The following is a 21,568-nucleotide window of genomic DNA, read 5'->3' as shown; positions in this document are numbered from 1 at the left end:
CTTCTCAGGGCGGCAGTTCTGTCCACCAGGCATTTCTTTGGGAGCTCAGTTAAGCCCAAGGGTAAGCTACAAAGATCCTAGGTAGCACACCCTCATTTATCACATGTGCACGGACAGCGAGCGCCTCTGATAGCACCACGTGGTGAATGCTGACTCTATTGGCTGCAGTAATGACCATCTTGCAAGGTGGAAGAAGCCCTTCAACATCCAGCTCTGTTGGCAATCCCACGATTCCTCAGCCATCCAGTAACAACCCAAGGCACCATTTACCAGGCTCCGTCGATTATCTGTGCCTGTGTTTGTCTCCTCAAGCCAAGACAACTCCCCTCCAACCCCCGATTAGTCAGTTCCACAGAGACTCACACAGCATCTCATTGCGAAGTGAAGCCATTGAGGCTCAAGACTTCTGCCAGGAGAAGACCTCTAGGGCTTAGGACGTCATTTTAAAGCCAAGCCCCCCGGGCTGCCCTGCAGGACCTTTAGCATAGAGTGGGACAAGCACTGGGCTTGGACTCAAACCTAAGGGAAGCCATTTCTGCTCTGGGACCTTTTTCCCATGTGAAGCTAGGGAGTTGAATGAGAAGTATTTCAGGTCCCTTCTAATGTGGACAGTCTGTGACTCTATCTGCTGGGTGTGGATGCAACAAAATGCACAAACCAATCCCTACACGGCCATGATGAGGAGGGCCGAGACAGGTGCTCTGCATAACTGAGAGGGCCCCCTCACCCTGCCCCTTTGGAACTTAATCATGGGATGTCCCTTCTTCATGGGATCACTGCCCCACATATTTATTTTTCCACACCTCCTTGGTGTCGGCAGGTAAAGTGACTCAGAGTTTCAGGGCTGCAAACAGCAGGTGTTTTCCCGCAACAGGAAACCTGGAGGGATGTTTTCTTTGACTCTGATTAAAGCTGCTGTTGCTGCAGGAGTTTTTGTAGAGACATACACACAGATGATCCAGTTATTCTGACACCCAAAAGCCGCATAGCATCACCCTTGCTGCACTGACACTGAGATGAAAGTTGCAGGGCTGAGCCTCCCTCCCTTCTTGCTCTCGGGCAGAGACGCGCCCCAAGACTTCTAGGGGGAAAATCTTGCAAACTGACTCATTTTTAAAAAGAACTGTGGTGTGGGAGATCACACAGTGACTCCATCTGAAAAGAGATAAATCAACGTTCCCACTGTATAACTCGGGATTTTTGTGTCCTGGGTTTTTTGAAGAGGGTCTGGTGCGAGTTTGCCTTTCTTTGGAGGGGGAGGACCGTGGAAACAGCATTAGTACATCTGACTTGATCCTTAGTGTCCATGGACCCCCACCGTGTGAAATATCTACTTTCCCAGGCTTCATTAACCAATACCCGACCTCTTAGAGCAGTGCGCCGTGGCGGACAAGGCCAGCCAGAGAGACCTGGGTTCAACCCCAGATCTGACGCTTAGAGCTGTGGGACCTGAGGTAAATAGTTAACATGTTTCAGTCCCAGTTTCCTCATCTGTAAAATGGGGAGAACAATCTCTCACACAGCTGTTGTAAAAATTAAATGAGACTAAAATGTCTAAAGGCCTGGAGCTATGCCTGGCACATTGCAGATGCCAGTAGTGGTCTTGCTGGACTGGGTGGGAACTGCTTTCTCTCACCCCCATGGTGTTGCAGGGCAGGTCAGGCTGTGTTCCCTCCTCCCAGCTGGGGAATACTCTGGTCCTTCCTGACAGAAGGGAGTAGGCCCAGTGGGAGAAGCAGACACTTTGAGTAGATGTAACACATTAGCCATTAAAATGATCAATTAGGTGACAGTGTTGAAACACTGACAGCTAGAATATTCCACCCACGTCTGGCTCTCATTTATCTCCCTCATGCCTAGCAGAGTGCCCAACACCTACTAAACACTCAATAAACTTTTGTTAAGTAAGTAAAGAGAAAGTGTTCACAAAATAAAATTTTCATAGAAAAAATTAGGACAAAATTGCAAGCACATTATGATTATACCCAGGTAATAACTACATCTATGTATGAACATAGATATATATTGGAAGGGAGCACAAACGTAGCATTGTGGGAGAAATGCCATTTCCATTTTCTTTAAAAATCTTGAATAATGTTTTAAAGTTACTTTAGTAAGAAAAATTCTAAAAATCAAGAAATGACCTTTACTTAAAAAGCAACAGAAACCCTAGCAGGCAGTGTGGGTGTGGAGTGGGGAGAGGAGCCCTCAGACGTGGGGCAGGATCCCAGCCCTGCCACTTCTGGCAGATCTTCTTGGGCAAATTCTCTCTCTGGGCCTCAGTTTCCTCCACTCTAAAAAGAGGGTAATAATCCATGTTCCACTCACAGGGTTACTGTCAGGCTTAACCAGGGTGGTCTGCGAAAATGGCCTGGCCATGATTACTCATAGTTTCCTGCCATCTTTTCTGGTGGGTTCGTTAACAAGTTGGGGCCAGCTCTAAACTTCAGCACATCATTGCTGGCTGCTGCACCTTCAACAACAAAGGATCTTAATGCACCTACTAGAGGCAACCATCACCCTTCCAGAGGATGCAGTCGCCTCAGAATCAGACTCAAGCTGTTCCATTTCTTGCCTAGTGCCAGCTTTTAGGAGAGACAGAGTGAAGGTCTCAATTAAATCCAGTTGGAACTCAGCAGGAGGTGCTGGAAGGGAAGAATAAAACAAAGTCTGCTACACTCATCCACACATGCGTGATTCCACAGGCGTTCTTTGAGACCAATGGACAATTTCAGCAAAACCCAGGCATCTGGCCGGGGAAAGGAACCACTGTGCAGAGCAAACCTTGAAGACTGGTCTTGATGAGCAACTGCAAGGCTTGTGCCACCATCCAGCCTCCCATCTCCCAGGCTGGTGGGGAGGCATATGGAGAAGAGCTTGAGAGGTGGAAGAACACTCAGAAACCTTCTGGTCCAGTCCCTCATTGTACCTGAAGAGATCAAGTCTAGACGGGTGCAGGCACTCACCTGCTATCAGTGGTACCGGGACCAGGTTCCTGATTCCCAGTCCAGTACTTCTCCCTCTCCCTCATGCTCCCTCATCCCACTTCCACCCCATGATTTCCTAGCTCTTCAGCAAGGTCTGTGCAGCTGAGCCCTCATTTGTGCTGTGGACGAAACATGAATAAGCAGCATTCCTCACCAGGAGCTACAGTGCTCATTGTTGTTTAGAAATGGGGATGTATGGTGTCCAGGGAGGAGGCAGGCCATGCAAAGAGTCGTGGCAAGTTTTCTTGAGGGAGAATGCAAATGCAAATGAGTACAACCTTTTTGACAACATGAATCAAGAATCTAAAAAATGACCATTCCATTTGCCTCACTATTTCTGTTTCTAGGAACTTATCCTAAGGAAATAATCAGAGATAGAAACAAAGGCTGATTTGCAAAAATGGATATCAGAGCACAATTATATTTGCAAGAAGACTAGAAACAACCTAAGTATCTGACAGTGGGGGGTTTCTTATGTAAATTATAATACATCAGGCAGCTATTAAAATGACACTGTGGAAGAATGGCTAGCGACCTGGGAGAAAGCTCATGACATATATTAAGTTTAAAAAAGCAGAATATAAAACTGTATATGCAATATAGTCCCAATTCTGTTTTTATGAATGCTTTGGGAGAAAAAAGGCTGGAAAGAAATATACCAAAATGTAAACGTGATTAGTACTGGTTGTGTGACAGATATTTTATTTTTAACATTTCTCTGGATTTCCTCAATTTTTAAAAGATGAACATGCACTGATTTTAAACTCAGAGATAACTGTCATTAAGAAGGAGTTCTTGGATATTTTTCCATGTTATCTGACACAGAGACAGAGAGCTGAGACCACAGACATGCACAAACACCATGTCCCAGGGTGATGGTACCCAGAGCAGACAAACTCTTCACTGGGGTTTGAGCTCCTTAAACCCCAAACCACTTGGAATCCTGCAGGTGGATCTCAGCTTGGGTCAGTTTCTCTCCCTGGGCTTGCAGGACCCTCCTCTGCCTGATTCAGACATTTCAGCCCTTGGCCCTGGTGCTTTGAGTTTTAACCCTTTCACTGAGGCAACGTGCCTCTAAAATATTGAAACAACACAGCCTGGCAGCCACTCCCACCTCCCACGTTCATCAGCAGCCCTCTTCTCTAATGGATCAGAGAGAGGCCTTGAGGGCAATGGAAGCTGCCTGGGGTCACAGAGCAAGGAAGCAAAGAAAGACCAAGCAGGGGTCATATGGGAGCAAGGAGACCCAGCAACGGTGGGGGGAAGGGAATGGGGCTGGGAGGGCTGGGTGGGCAAGCAGAGCGGAGAAAGGTCCTCCACTTCACAGCTGTGTAGGGGAAGAGCCCTCGTGAAGGGGACCCAGGAAAGAAATGGCCCAATGCTGTGTAGATATGACCACCCCACAAAGGTGCTCCTCACCCCATCCCAGCTGCCACTTTCTGGCCCCAGAGCTCCCTATTACCTTGTTGTTGGTGCCGACGTCCAGCAGGACGGGGAGGCACTGCTGCGGGTTGACCCCTCCGCATGCCGTGTACAGAGCCAGCTTGCCCACAGGGATGCCCATGCCATAGCAGCCGAGGTCTCCCAAGCCCAGGATCCGTTCCCCATCAGTCACCACCACGGCCTGAAAAACACAGCAGGGTGCCATCAATCAAGGACAGCATCTCCTGGGACAAAGTGCTCCTTTTAACAGCCCTAGCACATCAGGCCTGACAACTGGACGTCCACTGCCTCTGCTGGGGGCTGAAACAGCCTGACTGGGATAAGGATTCATTCAGCTGCAGGTGGTGGGTCTTTCTCCCAACCATCCTCCCCTTTCTGACAGGCTGGTGAGAAACCCCACTGAGGTGAGATGACAGACACCTGCCCTGCATTCTGAGGTTCGGGTGGGGGCTGCAGCAACAGCTGGAGGAAAACGACGTCTGGTCACTCTCCCTCAAAGAAACTAAGCAGACACTATCAGCTTGAGATTTGGGAGGCAGGCAGGGAAGGACATAACGAAAAGAGTAACGAAAAACAAGTGTTCGTGCTATAACCCCATGGTTTAGAGACCAGTGTCAGTGCTCTCGGGCCTGCTCCTGGTATAATAAATCCAATTTGCAAAGGACATCTGTTAGGGTCACTATTTCACATGAAACCAGAAGGGTTCTCAAGCTGTCCTGGGATTACCTTTGTGTTTTGGCAAGTAATCAGAGGGTCTACTAGGTACTAGACATAGTGCTAGTTCCAGGCTTACCATTGTGAATTCACAGATGCTGTGAAGCTGATGACAGAAGTTATTATATGATTATGACAGATATTCATTTATTCATTCCTTCAATATATATTGATGAAGCACCTACTTTGCATAAAACACTGTGCCAGATCCTGGGGGAGGAAGTATCAGTTTGCTCATCCATAAAAACAAGCATGTATGGACCCAGCCCTTAAAGAACTAAGTGGGGAAAAGAGAGATGGAACACATATATTTATAACCATGACTCTGGGAGGAAAGCGTGAGTGCAGTGGAACAGCACAAGGGCAGTGGAGATTGAGAGAAGGGAGAGTTACTTCCTGTAGGGTAACCCTTCATGGATGAGGGGATATGCATGCCAGACCTCAGACAGACGAAGAGCACTGGGGGTGTGGCTGGGGAGAAAGGCATTTAATGCAAAAGGAAATTAAGTCCAGGGTAGAGGTGGAGGGCATGTAGGCTGTGTGGGGGGAACAAAGAGCTGCAGGTCGCATGAAAGGAGAGAATGGAAAGTCAGGCAGGAGTGAGACTGTGAAGAGCCTTGAATGTAAGGCCAAGGAGAACCCCTCAGGGTGACAGTGAAGTTGTTTACAGGTCACCCCAACCTGCTCACCATCACTGGTCCCTACACCTCTAAATGAGTTAAGTTTAAAAGGCCACCCATTCCTCCACTGGAACCTGGATTTGGGTCAGGACTTAGGATCAGCTCTGAGCTATGAATGTCCTGATTGGCCCCAAGTGTTTGTCCATGGGCACCAAAAGGGGTCAGTTCGACGCATGGGATGAGGAGTTTATGATCCAGCACCCAAAGGGTCCATGGTGGGTCTCACTCCTATTCTCTCTCTCTCCAGGCGGGAGAGCACACAAGGGTTGGTGCTGCCTTTTGGTAGAAACAGGTACAGTACAGAGATTCTTAAAAACACCCCTCCGCTTCTGGAAAGGGGGCTCTGGAGAGTTTAACAGACCCATGAAGATCATGATATTTCCCCTTAGATTGGTCTCCTGCCTCTATGGAGAGTGCTCGAAACCGACAGCTCATCTCATCTTCTCCACAGCCTGGCAGGGAGGAAGGTCTGAGATTGTTATCCCGTCTCACAGGTGAGCAAACTGAAGATCTAAGACCTTCATGTTCTATACATATTTGTTAAGGGGTAGCCATGTGCCAGGCATTCGTCTGGATGTTTCTACATCAGTTATCTTAGAAAGATTAAATGACTGACCTAGGTTACCTTGCTTGTGTATATGGCAGGTAGGGATTCCCATCAGGCTTTGTTCCTGGTTCAGGGCTCTTTCCACCACCCCACTGGGCTGAGTCAAGCCACCTGTGCTCTTGGCAAAGTTCTGCCCTGCCTCAGTGTCACCCTCTCTGCGGCCTGGCTCTGATCTCCTCCTGGCAGCTCTCCCTGCTGAAGCCCGTGTCCTCAAGCAACCTCTGGGTGCCCCAACATTTCTCTACCATCTGTCCTAGTCAAAGCTTCCTTATTCTGGTTCCCATCCTCTCAGAATTTCTCTCTGCTGAGGGGCAGAGAGTGACATGGAGTTAAACAGACGAAATCAGCTACTACTCCAGGGTGTTATTCCTACAACTCTCCGGCCTTTCAAGATGGTGATGGGGCCCTGCAGAGCTGCCCTCCCAGCCTGGAGATGTCCAAGGGCACCCTACTGCATGCCTGGCTCCTCTGAAGGAATCAATGTCTCACCTTCATCTGTCATCCACTCTCAAGCCTACTGGGCTAACGGTTGGGTTATTGCAAAGGTGAGACTGCTTGCCTCTCATCTTTCTTCCTTTCATTCTCTCCTACCAACCAATGAAGGATTCGTTGTATCAAAAGCCCTTTTTCATTATGCCATTCCCAGGCTCAAAGACCTTTAGTGACTTCTAACTATAGAATAGAGTCCAAAATGCTTAGCTCTTTAATGACCTGAATTCAATATACCTTCTGAAACTTATCTCGTGCTACTCATTGGCACAATTCCCTACTCTAGCCACAGTGGCCTCCTCACTCCTGCCAGATACATTCTGAACTCACCTATAATCTCTCACCCATCAAATTCCTCTCTCCTCGAAAGTCCTTCTCTTTCTCCTGCAGTGCAAACCTTGCCCATTACAATTGACTGTGACTTCTCCTATCATACATCTAGCCTGTTCACTCTTCCTGCCTGCCTGCCTGGCTTCTGCAAATATTTATTAAGTACCTACTGCTTGCCAAGCCCTGCATAAGGTGCTACTTAAACATTTGATGGTGACAGCCTTGGGGTTCTTATTTAACATTTTTAAAAATGCAAATTTTATCTCATTAAACAGCCTAAAGGTTAATGGTAGGGGTTTTAGAGTTTGATAACCAGTATTTGAATCTAGGCCTTTGATAACATACTATATGTAATTTTTGGTAAACAGATAATTTTTCTGATAAATTTTCCATAAAATGGGGATAATAATAATATTTAAGTCATCAGGTTGTTGTAAAGATGAAATGAATTAATGTATGTCTCCTTTCAAAACCAGGTGCCTTGTATAAAGTAAGTGATCAGTAAATGGTCACCGCTCTTATGATTATAACAATGATTATTATTTGGGGTAAAGATTACACATTAGAATTTGCAATTGTTTAATCCTTCTCTAGTTCAGCATCACCACAGAAAGACCATGCAATAAATATCTATTAAATGAGTGAAAATAAAGGGATACCAAAGGGAGACCTTGGCAATGCAGCTTTTAAGAAAATCTGCCCATGCAAAGCTCAACGGCATTCTAACCTTGATATCTTCATCCATTCCGAGGGCTTCTACTGTCATCTCCAAGCAGATAACATTTATAGCTAACTATCTCTTGGATATTGCCACTGGGGTGTCTAATAATCTTCCCCAAATTCCCCAAGTCCTTAACCAAATGAATCCTCTTTTTCCTTTTTACTCCTTTTAAATCTTTTACTTGTGCTGTCCTCTCTCCCTCTGTAACCTCCAGGTTCAAAACTGTCTAATCTGCTTTGACTCCTCTCTGTCATTAGTCAACCACAAACAACTGGTCACCAAGTTCTGCCGATCTGAACTGCTCCATATCTCTCCCATCAGTTCCGCGATCTTCACTGCTACTCCCTTGGATCAGCCCACTCCTCTCTCACTTGACCACTGCAGTGATCTCCTGACTGGTCTCTCTACTCTTGGATTCTCCCCGTTTCATTTCATTTTTCCGAAGCATGCCCAGGTTTGTCACTTTCTTGCCCCCAAATCTCCAATGGCTTCTGATGCCTATAAAATAAAGCTCAAACATCTTCGAGTGGCCTTCCATGATCTAGGCCCAATCTGCTCTTTGAATTTCCCCTTTCTCCACTCCATGCTCCATCCAAACTAAAATACTACTTCCAATCTTGTATAAGGTTTGTACTTTCTTGACTACATGCCATTTTATTCCTCAATCCCTATACCTTCTTGACTCAAATCCTACCAACCTTGCATGTCTCCAGGAACAGTTCAAAAGGCACCTCTTTCCATGAAGCTTCCTTTCTGGAAGTTATCATTCCCTCTTCTGAGTTCCCATAGTATTTTCCTCTCCCATCAGCCCACTTTGAGAATTTTCTTGACTGAAGAGAGCCATCTTGCCCAAAGTCACACCCCACTGTCAGGGCAGCAGCCCTCAAGCAATGACCAATGATGCAGGAGTCTGAAGGCCTGGCTCCCTTGCCCCAACTTGGGATGACTTTGAAGGGCCATCCCAGCTCCAGAGCCTCCTCATGCCCATGTCTTCCTTGCAACCTTACTCAGCCCAGCCTCTCCTCTGCTCTATCCTGCTTCCTTCCCTTCTAGAAGTGTTGATCCCAAGAGTACTCCCTAATATGCTAATCTCCACCTCAGAGACAGTTTTCCAGGTAATCCAGTTCTGACACTGAGTACAGAGGAGTTTAATGTATCATGAGCCTGTGCATGACAGGGAGGCACTTGGCACTAGAAATCTAGTGCAAGCTGAAATGCCTAAATGGCTGGTGCCCAGTGGCAGAGGATGCTCCCTTGGCTCCATTACCCAGCTGCACTCAGCACCTCCTCCCGAAGCTGTTGGGACTGGGATGAGGGAGAGATTTAGGAGCTTGGGAAAACTGTTGGGGAGGAAAGGTATTCTCAGCTGAGCCTTCCTCCAGGCTCCGGGCAATGGCTGCTGTGGGAAAGTCAGGAAAGCAGCTTTGTAAATCTTTGTGATTTACACTGGACAGCTCTGAGCGGCCTGGCCTGCCTCCTCCTCCCTGAACAAGAGAGGCCCATGAAACTTCATGGGCCCTCCAGCCCTGGGCTTTGGCCTCGCTTCCCTCGCAGCCTGCCTCTCTTATATCTCCATTTGCAGTTCTGCTTTCTGGCTAGGAAACCTCAGAAAGTCTTTTTTTTTTTTTTTTTTGGTGAGGAAGATTAGCCCTGAGCTAACATCTTTGGCCAATCCTCCTCTTTTTGCTGAGGAAGATTGGCCCTGGGCTAACATCCATGCCAATCTTCCTCTACTTTATATGGGACGCCGCCACAGCACGGCTTGATAAGCAGTGCATTGGTCCGCGCCCGGGATCCGAACCTGCGAACCTCAGGCCGCCAAAGCACAGCACGCGAACTTAAATGCTAAGCCACTGGGCCGGCCCCCGGAAAGTCATCTTTTATCTTCTGTGTTGCTTCAGAAGCTCCTCCAGACCATCCCTCCCCTCCAGCCAAGCGGCCAAAAACATCAGGGGCCAAAGATACCTGTGCCTTGAAAAGCTCTGCCTCCCCTACTCAGCAGGTGGAGGGAGAGTAGCTCAGCAGCAGGACTCGGTGGCATCAACACTTATTTGTGGGTGACCACGGGCAAGTCACTTAACCTCAGCTTGTTCCTCTGAGAAAAGACACACCCTTAACCCATTCTTCAGGATTCACCTCAGCGGTTTCAGAAGCACTCCTTACTCCACTGTGATCACACTGACTGTGAGAATCAAACGAAATAATGAAAGGAAGCCTGTGTCAGCTCCAAAGTACCATGAAAGGGATAAGCGGAGAATCCCTACCTAGGTGGGGAGACTTTCCTCTCTTCTTTTTAAGGCAACTGAAGAAAACACATCAGTAAACAAGAAAAACTGCAGCGTGGAACATTCTGACCCTTTGAAAGGGTAGCCCTGGGGGAAGGACCCTCCAGTAAAAAGCCGGTTGGATGTCAATGGGGCAGGGTGGGAAGTGGGGTAAAGTGGGAGCAGCCCGATCAGCCCCAATTGACTTGTTCACAGGCCAAATTATAGGCCCAATATTCAGAGTTCCTGGTTTTTCCAGAGAAGCCAGAAATCCAAGGGCTTTTTTTTTTTTTTAATGAAATCTCCTGATTTTAAAATGTTGCCTACAAATTCAAAATTTTCAAAAACCACTGAGGGCCAAATCAGACATGTCTAGGGGCCAAATCCACTGGCTGCCCATTTGTAGCCTGTGATTCCCAGGTAAGGGGGCCCCTCCACGGCTGCCCTTAGGCCTCTGCAGTCTCGTCCCTGCACTGCTGTGCGTGCTAAGCCGCCTCTTCACCTCCAGCAACGACACCATTCCTTCAAGTGCCCTTCAGTGTTGTACAGACTTTATCATGGTTAATCCTCACGACAGGAAAACAAAGTTCAGAGAGGTTATCTGCACACATAGGTAAATGGAAGATTTAAGACCAGAACCCAGGTCTGTCTGATTGCAAAGCCAGGGCTGATTCTTCTCCATAGTTACTGGGACTAATCTCAAGGTTTCTCCAAAGTGAGACAGGAATAGAAAGTTGAGGGCAGAAGGTGTCCCTGGGCATGCACTCGTCCACTCTGGGGTACCGCCGGGCAATTGGTCAGCCAGTTACACTGTCTGCTCCTCATCTGCAGGCTCCTTTCTTTGGCAGCACAAACACAGAACTGTTTAGGGTCAGTCTCTCTGACTAGCTGTGAGCTCCCTGAGGCTGGGCCTGTACACCCTGTTGATCCCGGAGCCCCCAGGGAACTCTCGCAGAGCAGATGTTTACTAACTGGTTGTTGAATGCAACTGATCTGCTCACATAACTCACGCTTTCCCTAGAGGCTCTGGATGTCTCTCTTTATTTGAGGCCTGCTTGAGTCCCACCTCCATGGTCACCCCAAAGCTCCTATTTCCCTCCCTCTAAAATCACAGCAGTTACTGTCTCCGTCTCTCTGGTAATTAGCACTTAGAATTTAGAAGGTTCTCAAAATATGTTTGTTGAAGTCAACAGATATTTAGCAGCTAACATTCTATTTTGAATTCATATCTTGGTTTCCCAACTCGAACGAAGCATTTGGGGTCAGGGCCTGCATTTTTCTCATTCTGCATTCCCTGAAGCAGGGATCCGGGTGCAGTTTTGTAAGTTGTGCCTTGACAAGAGGAGCAATTGGGACCTGAGATCCAGCCCATGAACCCCTCACCAAGCCCCTGGGCCAGCCTGGAGGAAGGAGTGCCTTTTTCTTACTGGTTAAGTGGGCGTGTGTTTTTGTCATTCTTGCTAATGCCTCAGAACTTGCACAAAGGCACCATACGTGCTAGTGGAGACCCCACTTCTCCGCCCCCGTCACAGTATGTGGAACATGGAAGATGCTCATCACCTCTGTTGACTGAGTTCATTCAACTCGGTAAGCATCTACTGAGCGCCTACAATGTACGAGGTTCCACTGTGGTCGAACTATCCAGGAAGGGGGGAAAGATTAGTTTGTAGGACCTCAGCAGCACGTCCCCACAGGGCAGGCTGGAGTTAACCTCCCACTGAGTGAGCTGGTTTCCCTTAATTATAGATTCATCCTAGACATGCCCTGAAAACTTGCTTCTTCTGGGACTGGGACCAAAACCTGCAGGGCCAACGCAGGGCCAAGGCTTGCATGTAACTGGAGTCTAAGCAGACAAGCAGGAAGGAGAACCACAGGGCAAAATCACACCCAGACTGAGGTGTACGAAATGAGCTCTTCACCATGGCCGGCACTGAAGTCCAAGGGCCTTGGCTGTGGCTGCAGCCTCGCTCCTGAGATGCAAGGTCCTGCCCCACCTGCTCTGGTTCTGAATGTTACCACTCCCCTGAGAGGGCCAGAGTGGGTGACACACAAACAGAGGTGCGGGGAGAGAAGTTGCATTTGGAGCCCGGTGGAGACAGGTGGCTCAGGGAACTGGGAGGGACGGAGAGAGGGAGGCCCTGGAGAGGAAACAATACTGAGTGCCACAGCCTCCCAATCGAGGCAGGGTGGTGTGAGCATCGGCCCTGAGCATTAGAGGTACTAATACTGTGCTTCGTCAGCTCCAGCTCCTCGCAGCTCGGGTGTCAGGAGTGCCCTCACCAAGCAGCCAGCAGATGTTTTGCATTTTTGCTTCACCCATTTTGTCTGCAGAAGTGACAACAATCTTACTTAGATGGCAGAGCCCCTCATACTCTTCCATAGAAGTCCCTATGACAGGAGGAGGAGACCCGGGGATGTAGCCAGAGGCTAACTAATTTCTACAGAGCTACATGTTTTGTATTTTAAAATTAACACAAATTTTGCACTCTATATTTCATCCTGTTTATTATATAAAAATGTTTTCTCCTTAAATGTTTTGAGTAAAACTGATACTCCAGGAATAAGTGCCAGGTTTATTTTGTCACTCTGCATATACATCCCCCTACCCACCCACACACTGCTGTGTGCACCCAGGTGTGACGGTATTGTTCATCATAAGCTTTTTCTCTTGTGCAAAATGTCCCTGCCCTACATCCCAGTCTCTCTAATGCCTAAGTGTCCAAACTCTACCCCTCAGTTCAAGGGCCTGTTCCAATGTCACCTCTCCCATGAAGTCTTCCCAGATTCCCCTCAGGCTAAAAGAAATCTCTTTGAACACCCTCAGCTCTTTCTTTGTGCCTGTTTATCAAGTTCCATCTTGTTCATCTTCTGTGTCTCTGTCTTATTTTCCTTACGAAAAGTCAGCTACTTGAGAAGAAGGTCTATGCCTGATGTTTCCCTGTACCCACCATGGAAACTGGCACTGAATATTCAGTAGGTACTCAATATGCGCTGAATATATCTTCAGACTATTGTTACTACTACTCGCAATAGCAAAGGGCAATTTCACACGGGTGCCTGGTTAATGCAAACCTCTGCTCCTGGTGCGTTCATGCTTGGCTGTAACAGGTCTATGGTCTGGGCCTGGGAAAGGGGTGCAGCGTCCTGCCTTCAGTGTTGCAATGGCTCGTTTTATAGCTGGGAACGACTCTAGTCCAGGCTGAATGGATTCACCAAATAACAGAACAATAGCAAAGAAAACAGGATCATACCTTAATATTGTCTTCTGGCCAAGAGTTCAGCATTGTTGCAAGGTGGCCCTTGTCATGAATGGTGATAAACAGCCCACTAGGAGAAACAAGACATGTACATACAGAGAAACCAGGCAGTCAGACCAGGAACAGAGCAAAGAACACAGGTACCATGTATCATTGCATCACGTGTATCACTGCCCACAGGCCTGGGAAGAGGGGTCCCTGCCCAAAGCCCCCCCAGTTTAGTGGGCCCTGCCCTGGTCCTCCTTTAACTGCTCCTCTCCACAGGGAAACGAGTCCACGGGGCCAAGGGATGCACCCATCTGGAGCCTGCACCCTCCCTTTCTCCATCTAGACCAAACACACAGAACTCCAGAATTCTCTGAGTGGCTCCGAGGCTGCTTCCAGGGACTGTGTGGGCTTCCTCTTTGGGTCCTTCCTTCCAAGTACAGACCACACTGTGGTGGGCAGATCCCTAACCTGGGGCTGTGAATGGAAATTGGACATGTGGTTTGGGGTGTCCAGACACATGTACATGAAGCACCTTGCAGTGGGGGATGGAGCTGGGGATGGGAAGAAGGATGGGCTGCCAGCTGTGAGCCAGATTCCTCTGCACCAACAGAGCCTGAGAATTCTCAATTCAAACTTGGCCTTCCAGACCATCGTGAAGGTATATTTGTAAAGGCAGGAGGATGGAACACATTTTACTTTACAGTTTATTAGCTTGATTTAGAACTTTTAATGTTTTGACCTAGGTGCGTGGACCTGAGTCTTCTGCCTTGGGATCAGACGTGAGGGAATATGTGTACCTGGCATGGGGGTGGGGTGCAGAGGATGGCAAGTTAGCTCCTGCCACTTCCTTCTTCTCCCTTTTTGTCCAATGCACCTAAGAGAGAGGATCCTTTTGCTTATAAAGTGCCAGGGTCAAATGCTCAATCTGTTTGGCCAATGTGAGTGGTTGGGGAGCTGTAGGAGAACAGTTCCCTGTTCTAATTGCCCTGGCTAAATCAGAGAGGACTTCCAAACAATGCTTTGTATGGTTTCATGGGGTGCTCAGATTTTGTATCCATCATTTAAACCATGCCTTAGTCAACGCTGTAAACACCCTTGGCCTTACTCTTTGGTCTCAGAAGTCTTGTAAAACCCCCAACCCCCTGGATAAACCCACTTTCTGCAACCTGTGTGCCTCCACCCAGGCAGCCGAAGGCAGATGGAGAAAATCCTACCACTGATTTGTGTCTCTGGTTTATTTTCCTCATGAAAAGTCAGCTACTTGAAAAGACTGACTGGGCAGACCGACTGGCACCACCATGAAGTCATCACTGTTAACCCACGTGGACTTTCAACACTGACCAGTCTTCGTTCTTTCAGTGTTTCTCTGGTTAAAATCCACTCTTCCCACTCTTTGCAAAGACTGCTTTAAAATTCTCTGTTCTCAAACCTCCAACCGCCTCACCTCTCTCCCCCCTCCCACCACCATTCCCTTAGTGATCTTGCCTCTGATGGCACATGAAACCTTGGGATGGTGTCTCTGTCAGCTTCCCACCACCAAGCCAATGAACTTCTGTGTCTGCAGCCAATCCCTTCATTCCTCCTCTTGCTGGGAATACTGCAGAGCCTTACACTGTTGATTATCCCTTGTCTCTCTCTCACTCACTCTACTAGACTTTCCATTAATTTCTCATCAGCCCAAAATATGCCCAAGTCTTTATCATCTTAAAAACTTCTCGCTTCTGGTAGTGACAGAGTTGCTTGGACAGAATAACCTTTCTTCAGATAACAACGAGAAAATTATTAATTTTTTAATAATTTATATTATGTTATAAAATTTGGATATATATACACACACACACACATATATATACACTTGTATTTTAAAGCAATGGAGGTTGGCCAAAAGCAGGCCCAAACTGGAGGGGAATCTACTTATTGAAATTTGCAAATCTGCAGCTTTTTGCCTGAGGGCAGTCTAGTCTGCAAGCAACTTCGAGCCGCAGAAAGCCAAAGCCTTACTAGTTTGAGGTATCAGAGAATGGAGTTGGGGCCGGAAGAGCAATCAGGAAGTGAAGGGAGAAATTCTGGAAGGGAAAGAGTTGCAAGAGAGGATGGACCCCCAAGTCCGTGTATAAACCCCACCCAAATCATTGGCTGACCATCCAACTCTGCATACACGAGGGCCTGGCAAACACAGCTGCGGCTCGAAACTGAGAGAACTGAGCAGAGATTTCACTTGCTGCCAATTAGCAGAGGCAGAGTTTGGAATTTGAGTCCAGCCAAGTTAACTCCCTCCTAGAACAAAAATTACTCTTCTGAGAAACAAAACTGAATCCAGAGTCCAAAAAAATCCATCCATGGTACATAGAGGGCCCTTATGATATTCTGCTTACTTTATATATGTTAGACATTTTCCAAAATAAAAAAATGTAAACAAAATAAAACAACAAAAAACACCGCCAAACCCCAAACTATTCGTGACTTCCACAGTCCTTGCCAAGACTGTTCTTTCCCTCTCCTCCCTCCCATACCCAACCTTCTTAAAAACGTTGTCTACACTAGCTGCTCCATTTCTTCATCTCCCATTGCGCTACGTCTTTTCTCAATATCATGCTGCCCAAACTGCTCTTGCTGGGGCCACCAATGACTTCCACGTCCCTAAATGCAATGGAGCTTTTTAGTCCTCATCTCCTTTGGCTTCTCAGTAGCATCTGACACTTTTAACCACTCCCCACCCAACCTTTGGCTTCTGTGACTCTATTCTCTTTCAGATTTCCTTTCCTCTCTGGCTGCTCCTCCTTAGTCTCCCATGCTGGGTCATAGAGCTACTAGGTGTTATAGTTCCTAAAAAATGTGTACTATCCCACTTGCCTTCTTACTCTTATTCTTTCTTTATGTGATCTCATCAGTGCCCAAGGCCTTTGGGCAATGACTCTCAAATATCTGTAGACCAGTTTCTCATCTTTGGCACTACTGACATTTTGGGTTGGATAATTCTTTGCTGTGAGAGGTGGGGCTGTCCTGTGCATTGCAGGATGTTTAGCAGCATCCCTGGTCTCTATCCACTAGATGCCAGCAGCACCCATATCCTCTTGTGGCAAACAAAAATGTCTCTAGACAGGCAAATGTCCCCTGGGGGGCAAAGTTATCCCTGGATTTAGAGTCATTGTTCTACATCTTTATATTTAACTGCCTTGCTGACACCTCCCTTTGCATGTCTCAAAAGCACTTCAAACTTAACACGTCTAAAACCAAATTCATGATCTAATCTTCCAGCACTATGACTCAAAGACAAGACAAAACAAAGACCTTAGACAAACCTGATTCTCTTCCCTTGCTCCATTTCTCAGTGAAAATTACCCCCATACATCTAGTTTATCAATCCCAAACCCCTAGAATCATCCTTAACACTTTCCTCTCCTCTTTTATACAACCCACTGCCAAGCCCTTCAATTCTACTTTCTTTCTTTCTTTTTTTTTTTTGTGAGGAAGATCGGCCCTGAGCTAACATCTGCCAATCCTCCTCTTTTTGCTGAGGAAGACTGGCCCTGGGCTAACATCCATGCCCATCTTGCTCTATTTTATATGGGACGCCGCCACAGCATGGCTCGACAAGCGGTGTGCTGGTGCGCGCCTGGGATCCGAACCGGCGAACCCCGGGCCACCACAGTGGAGTGCACGCACTCAACCGCTTGCACCACCAGGCTGGCCCCAATTCTACTTTCTAAATAGCTCCTGGTTCATACACTTCTTTCATCCATAACATCACCTCCTTGGTCAGGCTCCTGATATCTCTTCCCTAAGGTGCCACAATAACTTTGTAACATTCCCTCTTGTCTATCTTCAGTCTATTTTCTATACAGTAGAAAGAATGATGTTCTTTTTTTTTTTTTTTTTGCAGGGGAAGATTCGCCCTAAGCTAACATCTGTTGCCAATCTTCCTCCTTTTTTCTTCCTTTCCCCTCCCTAAAGCCCCAGTACACAGTTGTGTATAATTGTAAGTTCTGGTTCTTCTACGTGAGCTGCCGCCACAGCATGGCTACTGACAGACGAGTGGTGTAGTTCCACGCCCGGGAATCGAACCTGGGCCGCCGAAGCAGAGCGTGCTGAACTTTAATGGCTAAGCCATCAGGGCTTGCTGGAAAGAGTGATGTTCTTGAAATCAAAGTCTTACTATGTTATTCCTTGTTCTAAATATCCTTCATGTCTTCCCACAGCTCTTAGAATAAAAACCAAAGTCTTTAACATGGCCTACCTGCAAGACCGTTTTCAACTTCACTGCATCCTTACTTCCTTCCACAGTCATCAGCCACACTGGCCTTCTTTCCACTCCTCCATGTGCCATGGTCTGCTTACCCCAGGGCCAGTTCACATACTGTTCCCTCTGCCTGGCATACCCTGCCTCTCCTCACTCTTTGTTTAATTAATTCCTACTCATTCTTCTGATGACTTCCAACTCAAAGCTAAGGCTCCCTATAACATATTTTCAAAGTACCCCATCCCTATGTACACAAACTTAACACATTTATTTGTGTGGCTATTTGGTTAATATATTTTCCCCCCATTAGACTGTAAGCATCACAACAAGGTCTGCAATTATTTTATTGCTGTTGTTGTTCACCACTGTATGCCCAGGCTTAGTCCATAAACGGATGCTCGATGCATAATTTCTGAATAAGTGGAGAAGTGAATAAGTGAACTATGATGACGACTGAAGGCTGAGGGATGAGGATGAAGGCTGTTGAATAAAGTTGAAGTGAAGGATACTTTCATATGTGCTATGTTGTGTCATGCTCAAGGGGTCATTGTGCTGGGGTGGGTGGTGCTGGGTTGTGCTCTGTGGCTTGGACTGGGGAAATGCACATAAGAAGGCAGGTGGACAGACCAGGGAAGAAGAAAATCCCAGAGCCTAAGACTTGGGGGTTGCCAGGCTCTTTCCATCACATTGATGTGGGGCAATGTGGGTGTTTGAATTAACTTACACCTAAGGTTTGAGAGCAAGTTCCAGGTATTTGATGTGCCATTCTGAAACAACCATGGGGCGCTCAGTCACATCAATCAAGACAAAAACTAAGCATCAGATTGCCTTCTTGGGACTTTTTTCTAACGATCATCTCTAGGCAATTTGAGTTTGGAAAATCACACTGTGTTGGTAACAGTGAACTTCAAGGACTGCCCCGGATGAGAAAAGCAGTTGCATGTGGGCATCCTGAAGTTTAAATAAGGGTACTTGCCTTGGTGGCAGAGAAGGGTCAATGGGCCAAGTTGAGCCCATAAACCTGGAACCTTTGAAGAATCACCTTCTCTACCTCCAAACCAGCTGCTGCTCTGAGGCACGGCCTGAGGAAGTCTTATTAGGGGGGTATCTTTGCCAGTTTCTATGTCTCCATAGCTACAGTTCTAATATCCATAGCAATTTCCCCCCAGGTCATCCAGAGCTAGCAACATGGAACAATAATGCTCCCAAAGAGGCCGATTCTCCTGAGCTGGAGGAACCAGCTCCCAGCCCCAGGCGCACTGACGACTCACCAAGTGACCTTGGAAAAGTCCTTTACCCACAGTAATTAATCCCAATGATGCATTCCTGGCCTCTTGAAGCTCTTAACCCTGCCCTGTTCTGGAAATGTCCCTCACTCAAACAACTCTGGTTCTCAACATCCCCCTTACCAGATAGAGGTTTACTAATAAAACTTAGCAAAAAGCTCACGTATTAAGGGGTAAGATCCAGGCACTATTTTAGACCTTAGCAAAGCTCTGGTGTGGTTAATTCTAAATACAGAAAAAGTGTGATTACGGAAATTATCTGGTACATTAAAATAGGCCCTCTTTGTTGAAGATATGGAGAGGGAGGAGGGACACTAAAAATGAATATTTTTACATTTAAGTTCAAACTACTAAAATTCCAAAAGACCCTTTTCTCTCTTTTTTGCTATATAATTTTACGCTCTGCAGAGATCACACTGCAAAAACAACACCTTTTGAAGCGCATTAAGAGCTTTTAATCACTTCTCAAAGCGCTTTTCCTTCTATTATCTATATTGTAGCTACAAATGATCCCAAAAGGATTGCTCTGGATGGGGATTTCAAGATATCTAGTCCAAAGATCTCATTACACAAATGAAGACACTGAAGTCCAGAGAGGTGAAGTGACTTGTTAGAGGTCACACAGCTCATAAGCAGCAGAACCTGCTTGAACCACGGTCCTGAGTCCAGTGCTCACTCCACCGACCCAGGCTGCTGTTCTCTCCGGGGCTCTAGTTTCCGACAAACAGCTAGTGGTGCACAGTGAAATGTACCAAACAGAGATGTGCACTGGGGCCACTAATGAAATTTCTTTGATGCATGTTAGAGAGCAAGTAAAATGTGCAGCGGGAAGTATTATGATAATAAGCAAATGGATTACAGGTTCCAGCAGGATCCTATGGGGGTCTCTGGCTCATTCACCCATTTCCTGGCAGAACTGCATTTAGACCAGCCCAGAAAGAAGATACTCCCAGGGAAGAAAACCTCTTGAATGCCCTGAGCAACATATTTTCAGGTTTAGCCACTTGTCACTCAGGGGACACTGTTTTCTCCAGCAGTACCTGTGATGGGGTTGGTTCTTATCTCTGCTTCCTGAGGTTCTGATCAAGTGAGGAATGCTGACACTCACTCCTCTGCATTCCATCCTTCAGGAAGAATGTCCAGGCCGTGGGAGGTGCTCCTACCTACACCTGCTTAGTCTCACCCCGAGACCTCAGACCCACAGGAATTCCTGAATGGGGACTGTCAAGCGACTTCCAATAATACCAAGCGCTGAAAGTGATGAGGCTGCAGCTGACTCAAGTGATGTTTTAGAGAAACGGCAGGCGGCAGGCAGCACAGACTAGGGGTTAAATGTGTGTGCTTTGCAACCACAGCACCCAGGCTCAGAGCCTGCCTCTGCTACTCACTAGCTACGTGGCCTGGGCAAGCTACTCCCCTTCTTCAAGCTTCAGTTCCTCATTTGTAAAATGGAGAATGTGACATCAGCTGCTTCATACCTTTGTTATAAAGATTAATTAAGACAATGCATATAAATGAGCTTATGACAGCCTCTTCTGGCACTCAGTGAGCACTCAGCAAATGGCATCTCTTAGCATTGCTGAGTTAGCTCAGTGGTTAAGAGTACAGGCTCTGGAGTCAGACCCCCTGGGTTCCAATGCTGCCAAAATGCCCAGTGAGGTACCTGGCTCAGAGTTAGTGCTCAGTAAATGTTAGCAGCTAATTATTAACTCATAAACTAGAATTATACCAGGTCAATGTGCACATTTGTCAGGAGCCATGATTGACAGTTATATGTGCCTTTGGTGAAACAGGAAGGCAGTCACAGAGTTTGGCAGAAAATCTTGCATTATGTGGGTCATGGAATGGCAGCAAAATAAAAGGGTCTTTGGTGACGCACAGTTGGGACTAAATATTTTCCATGTTCCCTGCAAGAGCTAATATTCAATGAGAGTAAGATCAAGGCCAGCCTGAAAGGGAAAACAAGCCACAAAAGTGCAATATTCATGCATTCAACTCAATCATATATTCATTCATTTATTCACTCACCCTTTCATTCACTCCTTCATTCATTCATTCCTCCATCCCTCCATTCATTGATTCAATAGTCGTGTTTGAATATCTCTGTTCCAGGGATCCTGTTAGGCCCTTTATGTACACTGTCTTAATTCTCATGCAGCACTATCAGGTGAGCATCATCACCATTCTATAGATGCGATTAGAGGTAGAGACGTAAAAGTAGAGGTGAGATTCAAACACAGGTCTCCTGGATCCCAGAAACACGGCCCCTGTAGGTGTGTGATCTGGGGCACATCACTTCATCTCTCTATGCCTTAGTTTTCTCGTCAGTAAAATGGGAACAAAGGCTTCTCCATTATGAGCAACAGTGAGGATCAAACAAGGCAAGTTCACAAAAATGCTGCACACTGTAAAGCCCTGTAGACACACAAATCTTAATATTTGTCTGACCTGGTCCAATATGGTGAGTCTGAGAAGGGATGTTAAAGCTTGCTCTGAGAGCACATCCTCTCTCTGCTTTCCTGGTGGCCCTTTGCGGATGAATGGGGCAGTGATGTAGGTGCC

At 46.9% G+C, this 21,568-nt stretch overlaps 1 protein-coding gene across 1 annotated transcript in view; it reads right to left on the bottom strand.

Annotated features, from left to right (window-relative positions):
* The window catches only part of ME3 (malic enzyme 3), a 181,774-nt gene that overhangs the window by 49,690 nt on the left and 110,516 nt on the right, over positions 1 to 21,568 (bottom strand). Inside the window, exons 4-5 of the mRNA XM_058545451.1 lie at positions 13,487 to 13,562; positions 4,450 to 4,611 (exon numbers count right to left, since the gene is read on the bottom strand). Of these exons, the coding sequence (XP_058401434.1) occupies positions 4,450 to 4,611; positions 13,487 to 13,562 (238 nt within the window). The remainder of the gene's footprint in view (positions 1 to 4,449; positions 4,612 to 13,486; positions 13,563 to 21,568) is intronic.

Source organism: Diceros bicornis, chromosome 7 (genome assembly GCF_020826845.1).
Source record: "Diceros bicornis minor isolate mBicDic1 chromosome 7, mDicBic1.mat.cur, whole genome shotgun sequence".
Taxonomy (NCBI): Eukaryota; Metazoa; Chordata; class Mammalia; order Perissodactyla; family Rhinocerotidae; genus Diceros; species Diceros bicornis.
The sequence above is the reverse complement of the archived record's forward strand: the minus strand, read 5'-3'. Positions and strand labels throughout refer to the sequence as shown.